Source organism: Pelmatolapia mariae, linkage group LG14 (genome assembly GCF_036321145.2).
Source record: "Pelmatolapia mariae isolate MD_Pm_ZW linkage group LG14, Pm_UMD_F_2, whole genome shotgun sequence".
NCBI lineage: Eukaryota > Metazoa > Chordata > Actinopteri > Cichliformes > Cichlidae > Pelmatolapia > Pelmatolapia mariae.
This window is the reverse complement of record NC_086239.1, coordinates 32690204-32717439: the sequence shown is the minus strand read 5'-3', so window position 1 is coordinate 32717439 and position 27236 is coordinate 32690204. Positions and strand designations below refer to the sequence as shown.

The 27236-nt window shown below is 40.3% G+C and overlaps 1 protein-coding gene across 9 annotated transcripts in view; it reads right to left on the bottom strand.

Annotated features, from left to right (window-relative positions):
* Window positions 1-244: 244 nt before the first annotated feature.
* tenm4 (teneurin transmembrane protein 4) overlaps window positions 245-27236 on the bottom strand; it is a 147149-nt gene continuing 120157 nt past the window's right edge. For all 9 annotated transcript variants that reach the window (XM_063494318.1, XM_063494319.1, XM_063494322.1 and 6 more), the window contains 7 exons: window positions 23251-24128; window positions 18542-18714; window positions 15426-15661; window positions 11343-11639; window positions 8779-10393; window positions 6549-6691; window positions 245-3166 (listed from right to left, as the gene is read on the bottom strand). In XM_063494318.1, coding sequence (XP_063350388.1) covers window positions 2408-3166; window positions 6549-6691; window positions 8779-10393; window positions 11343-11639; window positions 15426-15661; window positions 18542-18714; window positions 23251-24128 — 4101 coding nt within the window. In that variant the 3' untranslated portion in view covers window positions 245-2407. The remainder of the gene's footprint in view (window positions 3167-6548; window positions 6692-8778; window positions 10394-11342; window positions 11640-15425; window positions 15662-18541; window positions 18715-23250; window positions 24129-27236) is intronic.

Below are 27236 nucleotides of genomic sequence, written 5' to 3'. Positions count from 1 at the left end.
ATAATGCATCAAATTAGCCTCATTAAAGGCTTGTGAAATGTGTAGCTGGGTGAGAATTAACATTTGTGTAATGTACCAAGGTGTAATGTAGATATGAAAATCTTCACAGTCCAAGGCGGTAGGAACATGAATATAAGGGAAGGAAACATAAGTGTGCTGTGGTTTGAGATGCAGCGATAGATAATATTATCCACAATAGACGGTGTATAAAACAAACGCAAAAAATAAACACAAAATATTCCCTTTATTTTTTTTCTACCTTAAGACTACACAGGGTCACTGATGTAGCTCTAAGAGGTATCTACATTTGCATTTTATTTACAGCTCACTTTGATGTCCTCATATTTACACAGTCAAATAGAAGCGCTAAAAACACAGTGTTGAGAACAAACCAAAACTCGAAATGAGTCAACTTTAGAAAAAGATACAGTCTTCTGACGCAACAATTCTCAGTGCAATATTCCACAATGCAAATATCCATCATTCATATTATGTAGAACATACATATATAGTTTTTATTTTTGTTTTTTGAAAAATGTAAATGAATCGACCAGGAGCAGGAAAAAAAAAAACACCCATATCCTTTTCACTTTTTCACTTGTACAGATTGAGACACTCAATCACGCTCTCGTCACACGAACATGTTCAAATGTTTTGTGGGAAATTTTGCAAGTCAAGAGTGTGTAGTGGCTTGGCATAGTTCAACAACTAACTGAATTTAAATCAATATCACGATTTCCAAAATAGTCTTGACTCTGCGTCTGTTTTCAGATAAAGAAACATTAAGTTGTCCCTTGCATTGCCCACCGAGGGAGATGCATGGGAGTTAAAATGTGATCACGAGAGTTATTTCCAAGGTTGCCATGTATAGACGACCTTTAGTCTGTAAACGGGAAGTAGTACACCTGCAGGTCTAATGCATTTCAGCCAGCCATGGGACCAAGTGGAGCCCTATCCTGGAGAATGAAAGCACTTTCAAAGCTGACCTGCGGGCAGCCCTTTGGGCAAAGGCAATTTGTATCTTTCATCTCACCCACAACACAACGCAAAGCCCATCTATCTCAACAGCCAATATGTTAATGTACCGTGTATCACTGATGAGATTAGTCACTGACCCTCTTTGTAGCCTCACTTTTATAAAGTATTTTTATCCCGAGCTTTATGTGACTGGACATTGTGATGAGGAATACTGACTTAAGATCACTGATAAACAAAAAGAGCCTTTCATATGCAACCGAGATCAGCAAAATGCATGTGGTCTGATGAAAAACACAGTAATTGATTTAACTAAACCACCTTTCATAGTTTATTCCATGTGTTCAAACACCCTTAAGCGTTGTTCAAGTACAACAATTAACAATAAAAGGGACAACAGTTCACATTTTTTTTAAATTCACATTTGTTATACTGTTAATTCATATAGCTATTTATAAAACAAAACTAAAAGATAACCCCAAACCATTCCTGTAAAATACCTTTTGTAGTTTAATACAGACATTAATTCCACAGTATTTTCTCACAGGGTTGGCTTTTCGCTGTTTTTATAATCGAGTTGTTTGACCACAGTCAAAAGAAGCAGAGAAGAATTTATTCGCTTTTCATTTTGTTCATTGAAAAAAAGAAAAGAAAAAGAAAGTCTGGTTATAAAATAAAATACACACCAAATAAAAAAAAAGTGACCTCACATCCCTTTGTTGGCTTCACCACATACAATTTAAGCTTAATCAAGCAGTTTTGCTAATTTTAAAGTTCATAAAAAAGGCCAACATGCACAGTCACGGTGCACCGAAGCCTTCCAAGCTAAGACCACAAATGAGTATCGAGCTTCCTCTTTAAAAAATTACAAGACATCACACAAATGAAGGTGCTTTGACAAGTTCAGCTGGGTTCCGATGAAGGGCTCTACCGCCAACAGAAATCTCCCTCATTATTTATGGATGACTGGGGCTATGACGGTTTCAAGTATAAAAAAGAAGTGATTAAAAGAGAAGGAATCTCCTTGGCTGAGGCGCAGAAAAAGGCAGAATAGAGCAAGCTTGTGAATAACAATCTGCAAGTCTGGCAGCAGAGTGAACATAATGCATTACCAATACTCCTCTTGGATTCCTTTGAACAGAATCACCAACAGGGATGAGGAAATGGAGTCACAAGACATCACAAATTTTCATCCTCTAGCAGCCGCACTTGGAGAGCAAAGACTGTTAAAGAATCTTCAAAAGGAGAAGGGCACTCTTCTATTAATACAGTGCAACTGATTGCAACCATGTTGTTTTCTTTTTTCAGTATATTAAAAACCAAGTTGAGCACAGTCAAAGAAAAAAAACATGTGGTCATGTACACAACTGTCTTTGGCAAGAAGTCCCATGTCCTACATCTGAGTCAGTCACTCGAGAGCCTCGTGTTCATGTCACCTTCGGCCCATTTCACTCTGTCTCATGAAATGAATGTTGTTGACACTGTCTGCCAGCTCAGGGTATTGGTCAACTGAAACCACGTAATATCCATCGTAGCCTTGCACCTTCCCTGAACCTAGGAGCTGCTGCTTCTCTCCTTCAGTCCAGGTTCGTGAGCCCTCTTCTCCATCCCTCAGTCTCTGGCGCTCCCGGGCCCAAGCTTGGGTGACAGCTCTCTGCCGAGCCAGCTCCAACACACGGGCTTTCTCCTCATCCACGCTACTGCCATAACGAGTATTCAGACACAGAGCGCCATACTGTAGCTGAATGTCAGTAATGCGCCTAGTCCTGCCATTGACAACAGTGTTGACCTGAGACACCGTGACATTGACGCCATTCTCTAGTGTACGTCGGCCCACTGTCATACCAATAAGGGCCAGATCTCCCTCCACTGAGCCCAGTTTGACAAAGTAGTGGGTATCCATTCCCGTGATAGTGAAGTGGTGGTTTTCAAGGTAGAATGCATCGTTCAGAACTGCAGCCATGCGACGGCCATCTTCATTGGCCAAGCTGATGATGTCAGCGCTGATGCGACCATCTCTGATAGCAAATTTGACCCCCTTGCCAAAGATTGAGCCACCAGAAGCAAAGATCTTTTTATCTTCCGTCTGAGGGCATCCAGCACTTTTGGCTCTGTAGATCTGGCCAAAACGTTCCAGTTTTACAAAGGCCTTCAGCTGCCTCTGAACTTCACACTGAACACCCAGCAAAGACTGCAAAAAAACACAAAGACAATACTGTTAAGTTACGCAGCCCCCGCAACAGCTTCATACACTCAAATATATATTTTTGCTCATTCTCTGAGAAAGAGCTTGTTTGAAATCGTTCTTGCGGACATTTCCCAAATATTCACTTGTGATTGCTTCACATTTTGATTTGTAATCTTTATCCTTATCCTACTTTGCATGTGGAATAAGGAGCACAGTCTGATTTCAGATACATCCTTTTCAAATCTGAGATTCGTACTGCTTCATTAACACTTCAAACATTTCAAACTCAGTGCTGTGACTACACAGTATGAGGGATTCTTTTTATATTAACGTGAGACTGAGTGAGGAACATTTGACACTAAATAAAGTGTAAAGTATACACTATAATGTACACTATATATACCTTGTGAGTGGGTGCGTGTGCGTCTCCTTCTTTTTTAATTAGACATCTTTATAATGTTACATGTTGAAAATAACAAAGAAAATGCCTTTCTTATTGGCACATAAATCCATAATGCTTTGATGCTGTGAATGATGCAGCTTCAAAGCATCGCAGCTGCCCCTACCTTGACACATAGTTAAGGTAGGGGCAGAGGTGTTTGTCAGCAAATGCAAATCTCCCTGATCATTTATGACAGGCATGATATTTTGAAAAAGGGTGAAATTGTGGTCTTTTGACAGTCATGCTGTGCCAAATATGAAACGGGAATCTGCTGGTAACTAGTGTATATTGTTCCTTAAGGGTTTACAAATGTGTATACATACCATACTGCTTTCAGCCAAAATTAATACTTTGTCCTAATGCTACTTGACAAGAGATATTTGTCAGGAAGAAAGAAACATGTTAAAAAGAGGAGAATGAAATTAAATGGAAGCCAGCCAGCACCACAGTGAGACAGTTGCCTGAACGTATCTAAGCAGCAGAAAAAAAAGCTCTCAAGCATCGCGCCTTCTTGCCATCGCCTAAGATAAGAGGTTGTGAACATCCTGAGGAATTTTTGTCAACCAGTCACATCTAAAGTTTCCCTGACAGTTTCTAATTCCGTCTCTCTGTGCTTTTGTTAAAGGATGGCTAAGGGTTGGAAGACTGGGTGGGGCTGAGAAATGTGGAGCAGGCTGCAGTGACCGGCATATCTGCCTGTTCTTTGATGTGACACCACAACCTGCTTCAAGAGGAAACAAAAACGGGGGTGGGGGCAGCTGTGCTGTAGGGCCCCCAGGGAATCATTGCCTGGGGGTACGCTTCACACCATGCCACTCCATGTTTGTTTACCGTGCCAGTATGTGACACGGTCAGCTGTCCCAGGGCAAAAGAGGAACAGGGGGCAATGTCCTCCACTTTACTAAAGCAGCCTCCCAGGACACTCCCAGAGAGGCATCATTCACATAGCATGCTGGGCAATCAGCCTCCAGCACAAGCCGAAATGAAAGATCAAGCCTTGTGCAGCACACAGCTCATCTCTCTGGCCCCCTCACAGCATTTTTCAATCTGTGGTGGATTCAGCAGCATGGTGAAATAGGGGCTTAAATGGAACAAGATAGAAAGGCAGGCATGAATAAAATAAAATTTAAAAAAAGCCAATTGTACAAGACATAGCATGTACTGTTTTAAAGTGGCAAAAGAGCACTGCACCTAATTGGGCTGGTGTGTCCATCTGCAGTGGGGATCAAATGCATTAAACGCCTAAGAATACCATTTTGGAAGCAGGAATTCTAGATAAGAATAACACGCCTCAACATACACAGGAAAACAACTAATTATCTCAAGCCTTCCTTACATATTATTTATAGTACATACTCTGAGGTGTGCTGAAGGCAAAACTCCTTCACACAATCTTGCAATCGAGGCATACTTTCTATTTAAAGATATACTAAAGTCTGTCATGGGTATTTTTGAATATGTTATTGAAAGGCTGAGTCTGTAGATAAAACATGTCCTTTCAGTTATATTATTAATAAAATGGACCTACTTATGTTTAATACTTCAGAGGGAAGTAAACATAGATGAGCTGAATATAGTCTCATATATGACTAATTTAATTTTAGCATATTGAAAGTCCTTCTATCCTTCTAAGAGTGTTTTTGAGAAACTGATGGTAAAAAATTTAAGCCACCAGATGTCTGATTTTTTTAGCAGTTAAAGCAATCAGAAGTGCATCTGTGTTTCTGAAAGAGCGTTGCATTTATCGTCTGTAATCTACAACACAATTCCCTCAGATCCCCGCGGATCTACACTTAGACACTGAAATACCTGCAGTGTCTTTTGTTGCTCATTTATAGATTGGCACCTTTGGAGAGTTCAGAGGTTTCTTTGTGGAATGTCAGCCACAAGCTTTATGCACGAGTTAGTCCCAGGGGTTCTGACAACAACCCTTTCAAAACAGTTTACGTTAGATGAAGAAATAACTGGGATTGTTATAGATTTACACTACACATATATGATGTTTGACATTACAATAGGTATAAGTATTTCATTTCCAGTGTAATTGACTAAAGTGTTGCTGAAATGCCTGAGATAATTCCTTTTTTGATTACAAATACTTTTAAAGGACTCTTGAGAGCAGGAGCACTTATTAACTATTCATTTGCAAATTACAAGTTTGCATTTGTTTCTATTCACAGTAAATTTGAAAATCTTCACCTTTAGTGTCATAAAATAAATATTGATGGATATATTCTGAAATAAATGGGACAGCAACTAAAACATCACCCAGAAATTTATAAGTTGTTAAGAGCTAAATACTGCATGACAGTTTATAGTAACAGTGTTTTTTTGCCAGTTTTTTGTGTATCCATGTTTATTAGTCTGCTGGTCAGATGAGAGAATCCTCCATCACCACAGTAGCTTTTAGACTTACAAATAGATGAGAAGACATTCTTTATGATAACCAATACTGGCTATGTTAAGGTTGCAGCCAGAGTGTAATGCAACATGAATCTTCCCTCTTGATGGGTGGCATTCACTAGTCTAGCTGTAACCAAACCCAAGAACAACAGTGGCCTGTTCAATAATTCAGGTGAGTTGGAGGCAACTTAAAAGGGCTGATAAAAGCGAGAATCAAAGCATGTCTACTACTTCTCAGACCTTGGCTAACAGTGTAAGGCTGAGATGAAATCAATGGTCAGTGGTGGAAGAAAGGGAGAGTGAATTTTCCTAATGGCAGGACAATTACAAGAGCTATTTAGCCTGACCCCATTCCCCAAGATGAGGACTAGGGAAGCAACCGGCATACCGGGCGATGTTTTGGCCTGATAGCTGCCAGCTCCTTTGGGAGTCTGGCTACATAGACTCATGCCCATTTGCTAATGATGTTGGAAAGGAGAGGGGCAGAAGTAGAAAGCGATCCGAGGTAAGATGAAAAGTGGGATAAGTAAGGATGACTACCTTGGTGCTATCCCATTCCTGTGTCTTGATCTGGGTGCGAACTAATTCGTAAGATGGCTCCATGGCCTCTGTGCTCGGTTTGCGGTAGCCGGGGATAACGTTGTACAGCTGGAAGCCAAAGGTCACCAACCAGCTGTTCACATCTGCGGGGGAAGGGTCAAAACAAATGATATACATATTCTATTAGTAGACACAATCGTTTGTGGCTTCAGAGGAACTGTGAAGAACTGTGAGAATTAATTTGTTGAATCTGAACAGTTGACATTTTGTGGGCGAGACTGTTTCCACGAAACACTCCTACCTCGGCCTGACCACTTGATTTGTTTGTGATAGTGGAAAGCTATGCTAAACACTCAAGATAGTTGTGATAATTCGTGTCCACTCCTGCAGGTGCCACACTAATGACACGCAGCTGGGTTACAGAAATGCCAAGTGACATCTGAGAGTGCCTGCTGTGCTGATAATTATATTCAGTAATTTGGTGTCATTTCAAGGCAGCCAAGACTTCAACACGAGATATTTTGAAGACTCAGCGGGCTCCTCTGCATTAATTTCTCTCTAATGAGATGCTGAAAGAGAGGAAAGTGACGTGTCTGAGATTTAAATACATCCAATCATGATAATGTGGTTCTTCTAATAGCAGCCACCGACACTGTGGTTATAGGTGCTGCTGCAGTCCCCTATAGCATGCTGTCATATTTTATGAATATCACAGAGAAGGCTACAGGTCTTAAGAGAAGCAAAGCCTGTCCAACCTGATCGATTTCTTTCTCGCGCCCTTCCATGTGTTTGTTACAGACAGCATCATTGCTGTGACACTCGGGGTGCAAGTCTCTCACACATTGCCGCTGCCACATTGTGGCACCTGACAAAGCTTTTTTAAATATGAATTTGTTTGAGGACAATGAAAGGACCCTGGCAATTTAGTGAGAGGAATGTAAATGTCACTGCTATCAATCACAATTGAGGCAAACCCACCCACTACAATATATCTATCTAACAGTCTATTTAGCATTAAAATGCCATTGAGCCCCTAATGGTGGACTATGATGCTGAATGCCTTTGTGTTTGCAAAAAGTGACTACTCCGTCTCTCGGTATTGTCTTCAGGTTATTAAAGGATAAAGAATAAAAGGTAAACACATTATTATTCCTCCACAAAAAGGCATCATGGACTAAATATAATGCAGCATGAACACAGAGAACTTATACATTCATTTATGACAGAGATCCAGCTACTGTTTGGTTTAACCACAAGGTTTTCACAGAGTATGTTGTTTTCCTTCTGGCAAAAGAGGTTGATACAACCAGCAAAGATTTGTATGGTTTGTATGGATCCATTGTGCTCACCTTCTCCACCGAGGTGCTTTCACTGCCATTTACCCCCTCCCCACCACAAAGAACCAGGATATTTCTGGAAAAGGACCTGAATGCTAAACAACAGAAAGGGCTTGGCCGTATAGCATTGTTCCCTTCGAGCATTTTCAGAGTGATAGCTACTGGGCACGTACATAAGCAAGTATACATGAACACACATGCACGAAACCCCCCCCCACACCTCAGTTTCCCAGCAAGTGAGTGCTTAAAATCCTCCCAAGCACACCGCTTTTGAATTTAATTCTGGCAGGGTCTGTTCTCAGTTGTGTGAGGTTGTTAAGAATAAAAACATAACAAATTTGACAGAAAAACCTGAAATAACTATTGTGCGCTTCAAGCAACAACAGTCATACATAGGAATGAAGGTTAATATTTGCTTGCTCTCCACAACCAAGTTATAAGCATTACTGATTGCTTTAGTAGGACTCACTTAAATACTGTCAAATGCTATTTATATTAAATTATTTGGATACAGCTGAAAGTATTTTAAGTCCTACTCACTTTCACTTAGAATTGTTAGAGGAAGATTCAGAGAAAATCTTGCTTTTGAGCATCAACAGAAGCAGACTGCATTCAAATCATTTTCTGATAGAAAGTTATAATTCCACGGTAAGTCCTCTTCTTTATGCTTGCAATATGTTTCCACAGACTGCCTACATTTTTTAAAGACATTCATTTAAAGGTTATGATACTTAAAATGAATGTCTCTTTGTTTGATCATCAGTAGAATCCAGTGAAACTGCACTGAAGCTAACTTCCTGTCCTCTAAGGTTAGGTGCACTTGCGCTTTATTTTCTCTTAAAATTTAATCTTCTAAAGCCATAAAGCATATAAAGTCTGTTAAAAGAACTTGCCTGTCATGTAGCACTTTATCTCCTCATTATTGCTGAGAGGATTATTGTTCTTGAACATGTACAAGTTGAATGGCACAATGTGGTTGCTGTTGAGACGTTTCCAGATCTCGTGGTCAGGTGTTGTCCAGCGGCCAGCAAGGACATCATAATCCCGCCTGCCCATGTGGACCAGTTTGCTAAGAGGCTCATACAGGCCTCCTTGGTAGCCTATTATGAGCTGCAAACTGGGGTTGGTGTCAAGGTAAACTTCTCCAAAAGCCGTATGGAGGATCTGCTTGATCATGATGCCTGATCCACTGAACACAGCCAGTGGCGTGCCTATGTTATCACAGGCCACGTAAAACTCATCCCCACTGCTTAGCTCCATGGCAAACAGATGTCCCTGCAGGTCATAATACAGTGAGGTGATCTCAGAGCTGGAGTGATTGTACATATGGGTGACCCTAGTGGGGCTGGACAACTCAGCATAGAAGAACTGCAGGTGCTGGCCCGTGCTGCTTCTGCTGGACACCCTCCTGCCGAGGCCATCGTAACGGTATTCGATGCTCCAGCCGCTCACTTTGTTGTACACTTTAACAAGCAGGCCAGCAGAATTATACTCAAAATAGTCATTCCCTCGCTGCTTAAGAAAACCGTCCTCATCCATCCTATACTGAGTATCTCCCAAGCGAGTAATGCGGTCCCTGATGTCATAGCGTAGTGGTGTGAGGCGTGCGCTGTTTCCAGGGCTGAGAAGGTGTAAGTTGCCATTAAGGTCATAGCTGTACCTCCACAGAGGCTTGTCATTGATGGAGACCACTTGAAGTTGACCGTCAGCATCGTACTCGTATGTGTAGCGTGTCGTGTTGGCATAAGGCCCAACCTTTAGCTCCTTGGCCACCACTCGCCCCATATTGTCATACTGCACCATCATCCAGTACATGAGTGAGCGGAAGATCTCATATTGGACTTCCTTCACTCGCCCGTAGGCATCAAAGTGTTTGGTGTGGGTCATCACTGCTGTGGTTATAATTTGATTTATGTCATAATAGATTACTCCAAATTTACCAAACTGCTCTGTTTTGCCAGATACGTCATCGTAGCGATACAAGTCAATTGGCAGCGGCGTCTCATTTATGACAGCCTGCATGCTAGTGACGCGGAAACTGTTGTCATACACATAGTCAAATCTAGCGTTCACCATGCCCTCTTCACTGAATCTGAAAATCTGCCTGTCAATCAGTGGACCAATCTGACGGTAGCGAATGGTGCAGGTAAAGCCTTCACTCTGCAAGTTGACGGTCTTTAGCATGCCTGCCACTTCATCATAGGAAAAACCAATTCGAGTGGTGTCATAGAGAATCTCCAGAAGCTTAGCAAGCTTTCCATATTTGTAGATGATCCTGCGGCCTGTACCCAGATAGGTGGTCTGCAGCAACTGTCCATCCTCACTGTAGTCCTGGAGCACTGAAGCGTTACCTTCAGGGGGCCGGTAGGTGTTTCTGTAGTAACCAATGGAGCGGGAGGTCTCTAGAGTCTGCCGTGCTACGTTGGGCATGGTCACAGAGGAGAGCCGATCATTTTTGTCAAATTCAAAGATATACTGCCTTTGGCTGTAGAGCAGCAGCACCATGGACTAATGAGAAGAAGAAACAGAGGATTTTTTGTGTTATATTAATACATTGTAAGACTGACTGCATTCAAATGCTTCACTTTGATATATTTTCTGTTACATAAACACACAGTCCTAAAAGCTGTTACAGAAGCACAATGTCTGACACAATAAGACAAGATAGAGATTAATTAGAAAATTGCTACCGTTATAATGTCTAATACCAATAACACAAAATGACATGCAATTTGTCTAAAGCGATAAATATTACGCAAGTTTGTGTCAGTCCAAATCTAATTTCCATCATGAACACAGAGTTGCTGATACTCCGCTGAAATTAAGATTTCCTTAAGAGATGATTTCACAAGCTGCTTATATTTTGCTCATTTGTCAGATCTTTTAATCCAAACAGTAGGAAGCCAAATTTTCTCACCTAAGCAAATCTAAAATTTACATCTGTGCCTGTCTTAGACCAATAAATGATGAGGTTGTAAAGCTGTCACAACAGGCGGCATCGAGAAATTGCTCAGAGGTTGCTATGACTAAAGACTATTAACAAGGTGACTGACTGCTGTTCATATTATATGCCTAAGCTACAGAATAACAGCTCCTCACTTCACCCAAACAGTCTTGCCTTCAATTAGTCAGTAGAAAGTGACATTTCACTCTGTTCTTTTCATCAGAGCTATTTCAGGCTGAACTTTGCTGTCAGACTTTGGTAACAAAGTATGTCTTCAATGCACCAGACACTTTAATTACATTTTGGCTGATATCTATTCTAGAGCCTGATAGTGCAACACAAACACTTCTGTATTATTACAAGTTAACTTTTAACTCCAGTCTAAAATCTCATAACAAGTTTCTCACACAAACACACCTTTTACACTTTATCTGTAGAGCATGCTTCCAATATTATATTACATTTTTTATCTTTAAACTATTTAATCATTATTACAGTTCAACCAATTCGTACCTTCTCAAGATAAGTGTAGCTCCAAGATTTACCATCAGCAAATATCTGGGAGGTGATTCTGCCGTTCTGGTCGTATTCCATGCGCACCGACATCGTGCCTCTTTGGATACCTGCCACATGGCCTCCAGGAGAGTAGGTGACATTGACTCCATTCAGTCGACTGCTCGGTGCCCATAATGTGGGGCGACCGGCATGGTCATAGTGGATCCGTAACGTAAACTTCCTGTGGTCATCGTACACCTTTTCTGTTCGGGTGATTCGATCGAAATCCAACGATAGGAGGTTTCTGTTATGAACCTATGGGAGGGAACGCAGGGAGTTAGGAACACTTTATATAGCTACAGAAAATTCACCAATGGGAATAGACACTTTAAAAAGTTTGAAATTATTGAGAGGAATTGGTGCATTACTCTTCTGAGGTGGAACATTGGGAGGAGACCTTTAATCACAAAGTGATTATTTTTATATTCTTCTTTTCATAGCTTTTAATTACAAAAGTGGAGCTCTATCTCAGGACTGCAGGAGCCAGCGGAGTAATGAAATTGTAAGAATTACCACATTTCTTTGTTTGTGTCTTAGCCCGAGTATGCCTATTCAAGCAAGAAACATTAGAGTCACATTGATCATTAAATTCATTTTTAATGCTTACTGGGGAGAATTACCAGGCACAGATGACTCTCATTCTATTTTGCCTTTGCGTAAATTGGAAAAGAGAAAGAAAATCAGTTAATCTCCTTTATGACTGAACATTGTTTAAGTGACACAGCTCTTCTGAATGTATCAGGCTTAAAACGGTGACCTTTGCTTTCAGAGCAAAACAACACTGCTCTGAAGACTGCAGGCTTTATGAGGCAGCTTCTGTGCTTTAGCCAAAAAGATCAAGCAGCAGCCCTGGCATTCTGTTTCTCTGTCAGCAGCCTCCATAAACAGAAGCTACAGAAGCAAAAAAATAAAACAAAGAGAAGATAACAGCTTAGATTGCAGGTCAGAGCAGATCTCTGCAAAAAAAGCATTGCTTTAAACACCATCTGGAACTTTTTGTAAAATGGGTCTGCAGAGGTCTCTGGCTGTAATTAAAACTACACCTCTGTTTCTGTAATATTTATGATCTTTTTTTCTTATTAATCTTCAGAGTGTTTCTTCAGGTGTGCTATCATTTGGCTTAGTAAAATGCTTGGCAAGGCTTAAAAACATCTTAAAATGCCTCAGAAGGCTGCTTCTGGCTACTTTCCAGACATATCCCACAGAGCAGGTCACACAGGGATTGCTGAGAAAGCTCACTTTTTCAATCTCACATTGAGGAAAGCATGCTTAGGTCTCTCATCTGTGAAGGGACAATTACACCAGAGGCAATTATTGTCACTGATACCTAATTGAGAGGATTACTTTAAGTAAAACCAACAGAATCATGAGGAGCATAAATCCATGGATATTTGGAGTGGCGTAAACTATTTGAGACCTGAGACAGAAGGGGTGAACGTACATTGGATCTGGAAATAAGAACCTGTTCTTTCTTCTCCTTCACCTTCAAACACTGTCATAACAAGTGTCACACTTCATTGAAATGACTACACCTTTTAGTTATTTTTTTTTAAAGAATACTAGTAAAGATCCCTGCTGCTCTTGTTAAATCTCTGCAGGCAGCAGAGAGCTGATGTCTTTCACAAAAAGTTCCCAGTGCTAGAATAAGGTTTGCCAAAGTCGCATGGCATAGAAGGAAAAAGTGTCCCATAACAGTGATCCCAAGTTCCCATGAGAATGGAAACCCACTCAAGGGGAGTTATTTCAAATAGAACATCGCCTCTAAAATGAATTTCTCACAGAAAGTAAAAGAGTAGAAGCAGAAAAGAGACTTTTACATTACACTAGACTTACGACAAGATCATAACAATGTCTCAACCAATATCAAATACTATCTGTAAGTGTCCCTGTAAATATGTAAATGTCTATTCTCAGGTTTCATGACTACTCCAATTAATTTTTCTTTAATAGCAACAGTTCTATTTATTGTCACGCTGCAATCAAAGATAATCCATTCCATGTTTTTGGTTTCTTTTTGTGTATCTCCTTTGAACAAACAGCCAAACATTAGAAGCATCTTGTCATTGCTATCAATACTACATTCAAAAGGATGAAGATTCTTGCGAGAGTGGAGTGGCTCAAGAGTTCTCTCATTAGTGTACATTAACGAAAAGCCTCAGGACATGAAAGGCACAGCACAACAAAAACACGTACGTGTTGTATCAAAGGAACAAATACAGTCAAGCAAAGTGGGGGAAAAAAGACATCAGAAATATAAATACTCCTCATTTTCTCCACCAAAGAAAAGCTGTGAAGTCAGAGCCACATAGTTGTTTCTTCTACTCCTGTTCCCATGGATCTGTACTGTATTCAAGATCCTCCCCTCCCTCCAGCCGCGCACTGCCACACACTCACCCAGCCACCCACGTAATATCACTTGACATGTCACTCAAGGTCGCCCAATGATTCCAGCTCTGTTCATCCCCTCTGTTCGTGCCATTAGGCTGCTCCCATTTCCTATCTCACCCCTGGGGCCATTGTCTGTAACATACATTAGTAGCTTTCACTTCCAAAGGGACGACAAGGCCATTACATGAACAGCCAATGACAGACAAAGTGGCACCTTCCCATTAGCTGTGTTGCCTCACAGACAATGTGGAAGACAACTTAACCAAAGTAGCCATTTGCCTTACAAAGCCAAGGCAAAACAATAAAAGCCACCAGATGCAATTTAAATCAGTGCTGTGTGGGTTAATGCCTAAATCCTACATACGTTATGGACAAGCACTGTGAATTTGTTGCATTATGAGAGGAGACCTGTTGATATGCAATATACGAGTAACTCTTAATTTTGATTTTAACGAGAAAGTATTTTATATGTTACAGGCTAATAATCAATCCATTTTCTTCCATTTATGTAATTTAGCATCGCTTGGTAGATGGAGCGTATTCCAGGTGTCATGGGGCAAAAGCCAAAGTATATTGTGGACGAACAGCCAATTTATTACAGAGCTAAGGCAAAGCGAGAGAGACAGAGCAATTCACATTCACACCCAAGGCCAGTTTAGAATAGCTGATTCATCAAACACGCATGTCTTTGGACTGTGGGAAGTACAGAGAAAGAAGCCATGCAGGTAAAGGGAGAACATGTAAATTCGAAACAGAAAGGCCAGCCAGTGGATTCAAACCCAGGACTTTGTCGTTGTGACCACTGTACTGCTCTGTTAGGGTCTATACCAGGGGTGGGCAATCTCAGTCCACGAGGGCCGGTGTCCCTGCAGGTTTTAGATCTCACCTTGGGTCAACACACCTGAATCACATGATTAGTTCGTTACCAGGCCTCTGGAGAACTTAAGGACATGTTGAGGAGCTAATTTAGCCATTTAAATCAGCTGTGTTGGTTCGAGGACACATCTAAAACCTGCAGGGACACCGGCCCTCGTGGACTGAGATTGCCCATCCCTGGTCTATACACTGACTGAAATCACTTTATTTAATCTACTTATGTCAAATTCAGATCAAAATTAGCCTACAAAAAATGTACCAGATTGTGTGCGTGGGTGGGCTTCTACAGCTATGGGTGAGAAGATACCATATGTTCCAGAAAGTCAAATCTGAGTAATACATCCATGAGTCTGATGGCCTATGATTAACTGATTTATAGCTGTGAGACAGAGCTCAAAACAGAGCTTTATTAATTATTTACTATAATAATTTGACATGTCATTGTATTGTCATGCAGCCAACTTAACTTGTGCACAACAAACAACTGAGCTTTTGAGTCGCAGCTTCTATAGGAAAAAGTTCACAATGAACCTGACACCTTTAGATCTGCAGCTACATTTTTATTTCTTGTGGAGAATTTGGATTTTTTTCTGGATCTTCTTTTCTGGAGTTTGTGGTTTTTCGGCATAAATACTGCCCTATTTGAAGTAATAGAATAACTACATGGACTGTAGCTGATAATTTGAGAAAATATGAAATAAGACAATAGACATTTAGCCTATGATGAAAAACCTTGCATAAAACCATGAGTGTCTCTTAGCAAGCCAGCATGCTTACCCTTAATCTGCGTCCATACACAGTAACTTGGCCACGTGCCTGCTCCTTCCTCTGTCTCCACTCCACCAGGTTAAGGCCGTTGTCGATAGCCAGGGTTACGTTCCTCTTGCTGACTGTGGGGTTGACTGTACCAGCCAGCAGGTGGGGTTCAGTATACAGCGACACCTCCATACCATTGGCCAAAACTAGACGCAGCGAACCGTCCAAACCAATGAAGTAGCTGTTCCGAACTTGATCTATGGACGGAGAGATGGGATGGAGGAAAACGAGTATGATTAGAAGCCAAGCAACAATCATAGCTTCTTGTAACTAAAGCAAGAGGACTAAATCTAATATCCATGTCAGTGAGGCGCAAACATAATGACCTGAAATGGCTGCTCAGCAAAAAGAAATCCTTTAGCAGCAGTATTTAACAGAACCACTGCAATAACGCAGTGGGTCTCTGACAACAAAGATCAATAGTGAGAGGTTTCACAGTGCCAGTAAAGCAAAGTTTTACAGCTGTTGCAGCAGCCTGGAGGATATGGAGGAATGAAAACTATCAAAAGCTGCTGGCTTGCCTGTGGCCACAGAGAAGGCAGGGTGAGATACACGCACACATGCGCGCATGTGCACACACACTTACACACACTCACACGTGTGCACTCACCCACAAGGGATAAATCTGAGCCTGTCTGTTACTGTCCCTAGGTGACGGCAGCCTGTGTTCCAGCTCCAGACCAATGACTAATGTTTCCACTGAGCATCTCATATACATTCAGAGAATGTGTCCTTCTTGCCTCCTGTCAGTAGACTGACAGGGACCAGGATGAATGTGATTCTCAATATGAACAATAGAAAAATAATGGTTTGTCAGCCAGCACATTAGTTACTTGACTTCATTTAACAGAAAAAACGAACTCATACGCTGCAATTTCCTTGCGTTCATATGTCATGTTCAAGTGGCTGTGACAATTTCTTCGCTGTGGACGCAGAACAACAATAAACACAACGTGTGGGGAAAGGCAGTTTTTTTAAATCTTTTTCTTTTTCACAAAGCACCACAGGATGTGTTGTGCTGTTGCGACAAGAGAAACAGACATGACTGACCTTGTACTGGCCCTTGCCTCTCTACATCATACGGACACTTTAGGGGTTGACCAAAGACTACTGGGGCAGACCCTACCTAAAAGAGGCCTCAGAGACCAAACAAAGCTCGAAATGCTGCAAAAATAGTACACACACTCAGTTCAGCAATAGAAGGGGGAAAAATACTGGCTGTCATGAAATATAGCAAACCATAACAATGTGGTTAGCTATAATTTCCTAATAGCTCACAGTGGCTTATATGTAAAACAGACTTGCATTTTTCTTCTATAAACAGCATTCTATGTACAGTATTTTTAAGCTTTAAAAGCAAATAATTGCAACTTTTTATTATTTGGATATATTTTATTATCTTGTAATACACCTGATTATTCTTCTAGCTATAAAGCTTCTGCCCTTAATCCCTTAAATCTTAAAAGTTATCTGTTTCACAAAACTGTGATGAAGCTTGCTGAGAAGAGGGGGGGAAAAACAGCCAAATGAGCAGGAAAGAAACTCGAAGGCAGCACAGTCATATGCTATGTGATCACCCAGTTGCCAGCTAACAAAGCAGACAATAGTGAATTAATTAACAGCAGATTTCCTGGCGCCACTTTCCTCACAGGCAGATGCCTAAGACAAGGTCACAACATGGAGGTGGCCACTCCGTTAAACAAAAGTGAGAAACCAGAGATTGTCATCTCCCGTTTCAGACACAGCTTTGCAGTCAGTAGTCTAAGAGGGGATATGCTCAGAAACAGAAAGTAGAAGGATGCATGCGTAACCCATCTTTAAAAAATTAAAAGTTGCTCCAGATTTAGTGAAGATAATATCAGATAGATATCAGACAGATACCAAAACACCTAGAGGTGTTCAAAAAACAGCCTTATCTCCTCATGAATCTTTCTCAGTAATTTTTTTTTAAACCTCGAGGATCTTGTATGGACCACCGGCACTGTGTTTTATCGTTGATTTTTTTTGACAGAAAAATCAATATTTGTTTCATTTCTGTGAAGTGGAAGCTGCACTACACATGTTATTAAAAACAGAGAAGCACCTCTGTGAGTGATATTAACACAACTAAGTCTGAGACATGATGTCTTCAAACCCACAGATAGGATTTAAAAGATCATGTCTGGAGCAATCCAGGCAGTGTTGCTTTTAATTCACATCTGTATCCGAGACACCTGCCTCGGCCTTACTGTCGAAAGATAAAGGCAAATGTGATTTGCACTGCCCAAATCAAAAAGAAAATACATTTAACAAAGTCAAAAGCTATGCACCTCTACAGAAAGTCATGTTTCAATTTTAAATTCAAAAGTAATTTACTGACATGAATCATCACAATAAGAGAAAAAGGGAACACAGCACAAAATCAATACATATATTAAATCAATTAACTTAATGCAACATGCTTACTAAATATTTATATTATATGCACATATGTCTGTGTATGTCCAGATCACTGGACTATTTATTTATTAAACACTATTTATATATAACCCCCCTTTTTTCTTTTTAAACTCTCATTCGGCTACAGAGTGGCAACCCAAAATATTCAGTGAGGCTGAGCCAGAAAGTGCCTGTGAGCTCCCATCCAGGCAGCTTGAGCTCAAAGAAGGTCTTATCCTGAAGTGACAGTCCACAGAGACCTCTAAAATGCTCTTTGTCTAGTCCCTTAGCTTGCACCAGTTTCCCTTAGGGCTTCTGAGCGACTGCCCTCTACAATACATCCCTTTTTAAATCAGGAGAATGCAACACCTTCACAAAAATAAGGTAAGTATTAAAATCTATTTACAATCTCAAGTGCTATATGTACAGATAAGGGGGATACACTATTGATTAATAAAATACTAGAACATAAGGTAATGGAAGTCAGAATATATGTAGATGAGAAAGAGTTTCTTAAAAATACTAACAGTACCTAGTCCCAACTGTATAAATTAATATCAGGGACATAAGCAAAGCTAAAGCTTTTGGGACTTCACCTCGCAGAACAAACCCTAAAAAAAGAAACCGCTCTACTTACGGCCACTGTAAAAGAGACTCACCTTGCATAAGTGTGTAGAAGGTGCCAGAAGCTGACAGGTTAGTGGTGACGGTGATATCTTCTTTGTTGGAGCCCTCTGTCTGGATACGGACCGAGCTGTCTGCGTCTGTACGGTAGCTGCTCACTCGGCCCGTGGGGTAGGTGATGTTAGTCAGACGCCCATAGCTGTCATACCTACAAAGAAATATGTTGATGTGAACCAAAGAAGGCAAAGAGGACCATGGCATCTGAAAACACGGATAAACAAGCACTATGCCTGAAACATAAACAGTGCTGTGGTATTAAAAATTTACTAAGCCTTGTTGAGGTTTGTTAAATCATAAGGAAGCAATCATGATCATCAATGCAAGTCAGGTATGCATAAATGATTGTAGGTACATAAATGTGACTAATGAGTTGCTGTGTAATTCCAGATAAGCAGTGATTATGAGTTGTTCTCTGTAAGTGTTCTAGCATAAACTCTGCTAATGGTAATTATAGGTAGGGATTGGAAACTTTCCGCAGAGTCCGATATTTCCTCCGTGTTGTCACAAATTGAAGCAATGTGTCAACACAGGCAGTAAACACAGCAGCAAATCCATCAGTGCTGGCAACCTGAGGTAATACATGGGATTTCAGAGCTATCATCTTTAATCATCGAAGCACAATCAGCATAGCTTTTGAAAAAGCGCAAAGTATCTCCTGCAATTTTCTATTCACAAACAAGGAGTGGGTGCACCAACAAACTAAGCAGCTTTGTCCTTTTCTAGCCCTTTCAACAAAATGTGAATGGGCCGTTAATATCAATACTTCTCACTGTAACTTAAAAACAAGTATTCATTTTAATTTTATTCTATTTATAGCATCATATCACAACAGTAGTTACCTCAAGGCAATTTGTATAGCAAGGAAAAAACCCTACAATAATATGGAGAAAACCCCAACAATCAAATAAGCCCCTTTGAGCGAGCACTTAGCGACAGTGGGAAGGAAAAATATACTATAAATATGCAATAGATTAAAAAAAATGATTAAGATGAGAAAGCAAACACCTTTTTTACATTTGGAAAACTGCTTATTAGCTTAAAAGATTAGCGATATTGCCTAATCTCATTATACAGTCTATGAAATAGGGGCGCTGAGGTGTGAATCCTTAGAGAGATGCAGCATCTTCCTAGCTTATAGATCAGTCAGTTCATCACATACAGGAACATGAGTGGCCAGATTGTTTCATTTTGCTCAGAGAGCACATCAGCATAGAACAATTTTAAATCTTTCAGATTTTCAGTGTTCCAGAATTGAAGCGAGTGAACGGTACATTACTTAGAAAGAAGACTTTTATCTGCACATTGAATACAGATTGGAAAGCCTCTTCGATGTTGCTGCCTGCCATAATAAAGCCTCTAATAAATGAGATGGCGGGTGCTGGTTTACAGATATTTCCTCAGCGCTGCCATCTCAAATATCCAATATGGAAAGGAAGAGTGGGAGAGGAATCATCTCCCAGAGATAAATGCTATCTGATCTCAACTGTACTAGGGACTGGGATTCATAGATACATTTCAAGCCAAGTCTTCCACTTCAGGAAATACTAAATAGCAGAGTAATTTATATCTAAGCCTTTGATTTCTTTTGATACTGCTCATATATTATCAGCAAGAAATTCTCCCTGTGTCCATCATGCAATCAAAAGTTTTTGCAGTGAAGCACTGCAAGTTATCTGCACCATACTACTTTTAATGGTTCCATTTATTTGACAAAGTATTCCTGTTTGCCTTCACCTCTGCACAAAAGACTCAGTCCACAAGACAGAAATCTCATTCAAGAGCAACACTACAAGCCCCAGCTTGATCACTGACCCAAACTCTCTATGTCTCAATTAGGGCCTTAAGCTAGTTCCATTCCTTGAGCTCCACCGCTGAGCTCTAATGGTTTTGGCCTGCTTCAGCTCAGCTGCCTATTACTTTGCTTTCTTTCGACAAGAGGGGCACACAGGGGCAGGGTGCTCAGCAGAAGGACAGGAGCAGTTTCCCTCTGGTTGGCCACAAGTCTATTCGGATCGCATCACCTCTGTGTCACATGCTAGCTCTATGACCTTTCACGCTGGGCCCCAACAATAGGCTGAACACTTCATATCAGCATCACCCCCAGCATACCTAACTTCCGCTCATATTTTCAATTTGTCTTGCTGCCTGAGAATTTCTGAGCACGTGTGACTGATAACTTACTGATATAACTAAAGAACATTTGCTAAAACCCAGTGGCTAAGGCACATTTTTTTTGCCAAACACAAATTCTTCTACCGTCTTAAATAAATGATAAAAGAATATTTAGGTGTTTTATAATTCATCATGATTTAGAATAACCCTTAAGCAGAAGTACTTATCATTACAACATAAATTTAAGGCCTGCAGACCGTTTGTGTGTGCAGTAACTGTCGTACAAATGGGGTTTCCAGGGGTTACAACAGAAAGACAGTGTGGCAGATGTCTTTTGTTCTCTAGTCAATCTATTGTTTGTTTTTTTCTTCGTTCATTCAAATTAATTTTGATCCACGAAGCATGGAATGTAAGTACACATTAATTAATATGGGTGAAATGATTAGCAGTGCACTTTAGTGGGCAGAGATAAATAGAGGTTCTGATGGTAGCAAATTACGGTTTTGACCCTCAGGTGATGAAATGACCTTTAAAGCTAATTATTCAAGAAAAACAAAACCCTGTTTATTGGGTGTAAAAAAAGCATGGATCAAATGATTTGCTTGTAGGTAAATACAAAGCTTCATTGCTTAATTTGAAAGGGAAAGACAGGAAATGAAATAAAACATGGACTTCATTTTATCCAAAGTATTTTGACATGTATAACAATTTTGTTTTACTTTACCAACATCACAAAGTGTCTTATGAAGGCGGTGGGCCACTATGTGTTGCCAGAAGCTGTAAAATGTGTTCAACTAGGCTGCGATCGGGTGATTGCAAATGCCATATGATTATTATATGAATCATAAAATGGTCTTGCTGCTCAAACCCCTCAGTGGCCTCACATGCCTTATGGAGTGGAGCACTGTCATCCTATCACAGATCATTGTCATCATCATAAGACAAAGGTAACCACTCAGAATATCTTCTGCCTGTAGAAAATAATGTATTATTATTTACCGCAGTAAATTAACAATGCAGTGCATGAACGATAGGTTTTATCACCTAAATCAGCGGTCCCCAACCTTTTTGGCGCCACGGTCCGGTTTAATGTCAGACAATATTTTCACGGACCGGCCTTTAAGGTGTCGCGGATAAATACAACAAAATAAAATGATACGACTAAGACAAAACTGTGGTATTTTGTAAATATAATAATTAACGTGAATTCACTGTGTAATTGTGTAACTTTATTAGCAGCGTCCTCCTGAAACGTGCCAACAACACTGAGAAAAACGTCCTCCTCTCTGCCCCTTAATGCTCTCTGGTCGCTATGGTAACACGTAAATATTTCTTTCAAATTAAGACACACAACTACAACACAGGAAAAGACCCAGGGAAACCGAGTTAACGATAAAAGACCTGAAAAACATAAATTTCACACCCGAGCCTCAACTCTCGCGGCCTGGTACCAAACGATTGGGGACCGCTGACCCTAAATAACACCTAAACATTAATTATTTTACTATAAGTCAGGTGTGTTAATTTCTGCTTTCTCTTTAGATAATAGAAAAGGAGTATGCTAGAACCTAAAAAATAAAAGAAGCCATTTTACAGAACGTCATAGAGAAATCATTCAGAATTCCAAACACCCACTAAATTTGTCTGAGCCTCAGGCAATTCAGTCTACCTCGAGAAACGCCTATGCATGGCTGCATTAGTGCTGTTTTCACTGCACCTTTCCACTTTTTTTTTCAGTGCAACCGTCTCAGATGACAACCAAATCAAACACAGGTGATAAATGTCTGCTCATATTAAACAGAGCGTCTGATTATGTGTCAGAGTTATATTCCTCCAGCGAGGTGTAACAGATGTCTGACCAGCCAATCTGCTTAATCACACTTTTTGGAATGACATCCAGTTAGCATAGTATCCCCTGGTACATTAAGCTAAGGGACAGATTGCTTCATGCAAGTCACAAGAACATGAAATCCTAAACTGTGGGAGTGTTTTCCGTTGTTTCCTCACAAGGTATGCTTTGCCTGATTTAATTAAAATCTTTGGCTATTCAACTATGCTTATATTTCTGGGGCTCATCCCAGTCATGCGAATATACATTTTGTACTACTCAATAGATACATGTTGTTCCTGTACCCAACAACTCCAAACAAGTGATGATCTGCAGTCTGCAAGCAAGGGCACAGATGAGTAACATATCATCCAGTAATCCTATTTGGTATGATAACAGCAAATAGGATTACACCCATCCTTCCACAGGTCTTGTACTCTGAGTGACATAGACATCCAGCCATAAGAAGTGAACTCATATGCCAAAATACTAAACTCACATGCCAAGGAGCTCTTCGACTGCAAACATTCATTCACTAAAGCATTCAGTGATATAATGAATTCAGGGCTCTTAGTTCAGATACTCCAGGAAAAAAAAACCTAAACAAAACTGTCCAATCTGCATATCTGAATTAACAGATTAAACAGATCTTTAAGCTTCTTTGCTTTGATGCAGTTATCAGCTCAAATTGGATCCAGACTTTTAGGTAAAATGATTAGAAAGGTGTTTCTTAATATTACTTACTCAAAGAATGTTGTCCATCCATTTTCATTTGTCTTAGTTGCTAACAGTCCCGAGCTTCCATGGTAGGTCATTACAGCAAGCTCTTGACCCTGGGCAGCAACAGTTTTAAGGGCACTGTTAGTGCCAATGGTGAACCAGAAGGTCTGTCCATCAGGGACCATTAGCCACAGAGGCATTCCTGTTGTGTCTCTTCTGATGATCACTGTGTTTTTGTTCTTATCAGTAATGCTGCTTAGATCTCCCGATCCCGTGTATGTCAAATTGTAGAGATAGTCTCCTGTAGTCAGACTTTGTGTAAAAATGTGGCTGCCATTGGAGTCAAACAGATAGAGTTCATCATTAATGGGAGAGGACACCTCATACATACTGAGGGGATTCAGAAAAGGCTTGTTCTTGCGCACATAGCGTATACGGATGTTGCCCAGATCTGCAATGTAAAGATCTCCATCTGGACATACTGCCAGGGAAGATGGTGCATTCAGTTTAGCATCTTTGGCATAGCCTTCATCTCCAGAGTAACAATCGCAGTTGGCATCGTTCTTGCAGTCACAGCCACTTGGTGCCCCTGCAACCAAGGAGATCTCTCCATTTGTGGACACCTGTCTGACTCGGTTTATTTTCTTTTCATCTGACTCAGCAATGTACAAAACACCATTGTGAGACACAGCTAGGGCATTAGCTGACTCGAGGGTGGCATGGATGGCAACTTTGCTCAAGAGGAAATGGTCAATCCCAGGCACTTGACAGTGCATAGGACGGCCTGCTACAATACGGACTTGGTGGTTTTCAGAGATCTGGAGTACTACGTTGTTGTCCAGAACATATAGGGAGTTGTCCATTGGATTCACTGCCAAGTCTGTAGGCCACTCAAGGCGCACCTACGAGGAAAAAGACACACAAAAATATAATCCTTAGGTACCAAAGAAATATACCATACTTTTATTGATCTGCAGTTTTCGATTTCTACGTGGAAAAGAGCCTCAAAGGAAAACAGTGGGATTATTTCATAGCTTAAGCTGTAAGTAAAATTTTTTTTAAACAATTCATTATCTGATGAGGAGGAAAATAGCTGATGTACTTTTAAAAGGTGATACACAAAAACATGATTTATAAGATCGCAGATGATAACAACAGTGGTGAAGAAGGGCAGTGTGAGAAGAGATCATACAAATGATAAGATTAACTGAAAAGAGCACACTGCGATGGTTCATGAGAACTGTGAACACTTAAGGACAAGGCTTCTGCATCCTTCACCCAAGTCTCTGTTTTTCCTTGCTTTGTGTTATTAATTTTGTAATGACAAGAGATTGCATGAGTCCTTGAAAAGAAACTGGAGCACACTTACCAAATGAAAGCCTAGTCTGTCTCTGGGTTTACTAAATTATGACTTATTGTTCTGCTAACAATGTATCAGGCTTTTAACAAATTGGAATGATTGGCTTCATCCAATTTACTGGTCTCCCTCTCACTTATGATCCCAGTGGGATCTCTTAGAAACATAATATGAAGTGCAATATTTCAATAGAAGCCTTGGAGTTCCAACAAAGAAAACTGATTAAAACCTGGACCAAAATACAAAGACAGACTCAGATTTAAGGTAAGATTTTACACAGAGGACCCTTTCTTTTGTTTGGTCACTTTGTCTTAGAGACTAAGGAAGAAAACTAGAAAGTAGAAACAGGAAGAAAGTTATCAAGGCTTACTAATTAGCAATAAAGAGCTAGAAATTGCATATATTTTTATTTCTGCAATATACTACTAATAAAACACCCAAGCATACAGCACTTAGGCATGAGCTAAAATGGCTGACTACCATATTAATATATTATTAGGTCAAGTAAGTAGACAGCTAAAAGACACAATGAAACATTTTGACTGTATTATGCACGGACACTGATGCACCTTGGCCATGTAGTAAGCTTTCTCCAACTGTCTGGGATTAAACAGTACATTGGACAAATACATTGCAATAAAAAAGCAGGTTTCTTAAAATTTCTGGGAATATAAAAACAGCGGGCCCTATAATTCCCTTTTTCTTTTAAAATGTGGATTGCACAGAACAAAATGCACAAAATAAAATTCAGACAGCTTTTAGACCATTAGCTATATTGTAAAAATATACTATTGTGCCTTTTCCTTCCTTGTTATCTGCACATATTCCTAATGTTCTAATTTAAAAGTTAACACTGAAACAGTGACATTCTGTGGCGATAATGATTTGAATAATTCTAAACTTTTTGCTCTGTTCATATTCTTGAACTCACGTCCTTTTAAAAAGGGGGCACCCGCCCACCTGTAATTGAAAAACAGATTTGAGCATTACACACCTCACATCCTATAAACCTCCTATCATCTGCCACATAATGGAAGAGGTTTATATAACAGGATGTATCTTTTGGCTACATACGACAAACAGGAGACTAGTGGATACATGTCATCTCTCAGTAAGCAGAAAATGCATTTACTTGGATAATGAAGGGTAGACTTTCAATTTCTTAAAACCTATTTCTTGTCAACACTGCTGGTTAAATATTTCATGAGCCAAGTGTGGAGTGGCTCCTGGGAGCTGCCTGTAAGGAGGTTTTCACGCCACTCTGACTGATGAGGGGATATTTCCCGAGCTGCTGTCCCATATGCTGTAACCAGATCATACCCTCCCTTTTATACAGTGGGGATGCTGTCAGAAGCGCCTGCTAGACAAAGCCGCTAACAGGAAAAAAACCAAAACATGCTCAACAGCTGAGAAAGCAAGCCGTAGATTTGTACACAACATCAAACTATTTTAAATGAAATGGAACTTGTATTAAGAATTATAATGACATGTTCCATTAGTAATCTCTGCACTCTTTGCTAGTAACAGCATGATGCTTGCCTCAAGAAGAGTAATATGTCATTATTTGAAGTCCCTCTCAGATTTGAATTGAATGTCACAGTCATAGTCTAGATAAAGCTTTCTGAAGCTGCTAACACCCCTGAAATATGTTTGAGTGATCTTGTTTTAAGACATGATTTTCCTGCATTTAAGCTCAGCGGGGAATGCAGCGAAATTTTCCAAGACTTTAAAGAAGAAAAAATGGAAGGAAAATGGAAGATACTTCTAAGACAGGAACGACCCAAGGCCTCGGTAGAAAGAAAGAAAAAAACATATATGAGGTCAAAATATTGTCATTTTGCTTGATAATCAAAAGTTAAACGAAAGGTTACACTGAATTAAGAGAGAATTTAGCTGTAGCTTGCTCACTACACAGATGGCAAAGTAAGATAACAACGACCTCATCAGAGGAGAGAAAGAAATCTAATGTTATTTCTTGCCTTCGTGTGCCAGGTGTGGTAAAGCAAAAGTAATGACCACTGTGATGAGCCTTCTCCAGAGAAAGTCAGGTTCTAAGTGAGGGGTTGGGGAGTGTTTGAAGAAGGAAGCTATGTGCTCTGGATGAATTTTTAATGGATGCTTTTTACTGTCTGAGTGTCTCTGGCAATGCTTATGTGATTTGTCATCATTGTAGAACTGCAGTCAGTCTGCCTGTGTCCTCGTGTTTGTGGAACTGGGATGGTGAGCATCCATAGGCACTTGTGTGTGTGAAAAGGTAAAGGAGCAGCAAGCGGAGGTCAGGAGGGGGGATGAAGTTCCCCTGGGGCTGCAAATGGGCAGCTAGAGGCTTTGCTTCCTCCACTGAATACATCATTCACACACAGAAAGCTCCCCACAGAAAGCAGAAGAGGACCCCTCAAGACCTGTATCCTGCATCCATACTTAACAAAATACACAAAGAGGAAAGAAACAAATGATTTCATGCATACTGAGCTGGGCTTGGACCTCAATCAAGTTCAATAACCAAGCCTCAAAATGCTCAATTCATGGAAGTAAAACTGAAACAGTTATGAATCATGTAGATGGCATATACAAATTAAAAAGATACATTTTGTAGGGGATTTTATTTACTACTGGGTAGGCCTGTCAAGGAGGCAAAAACAGCTATGTATGC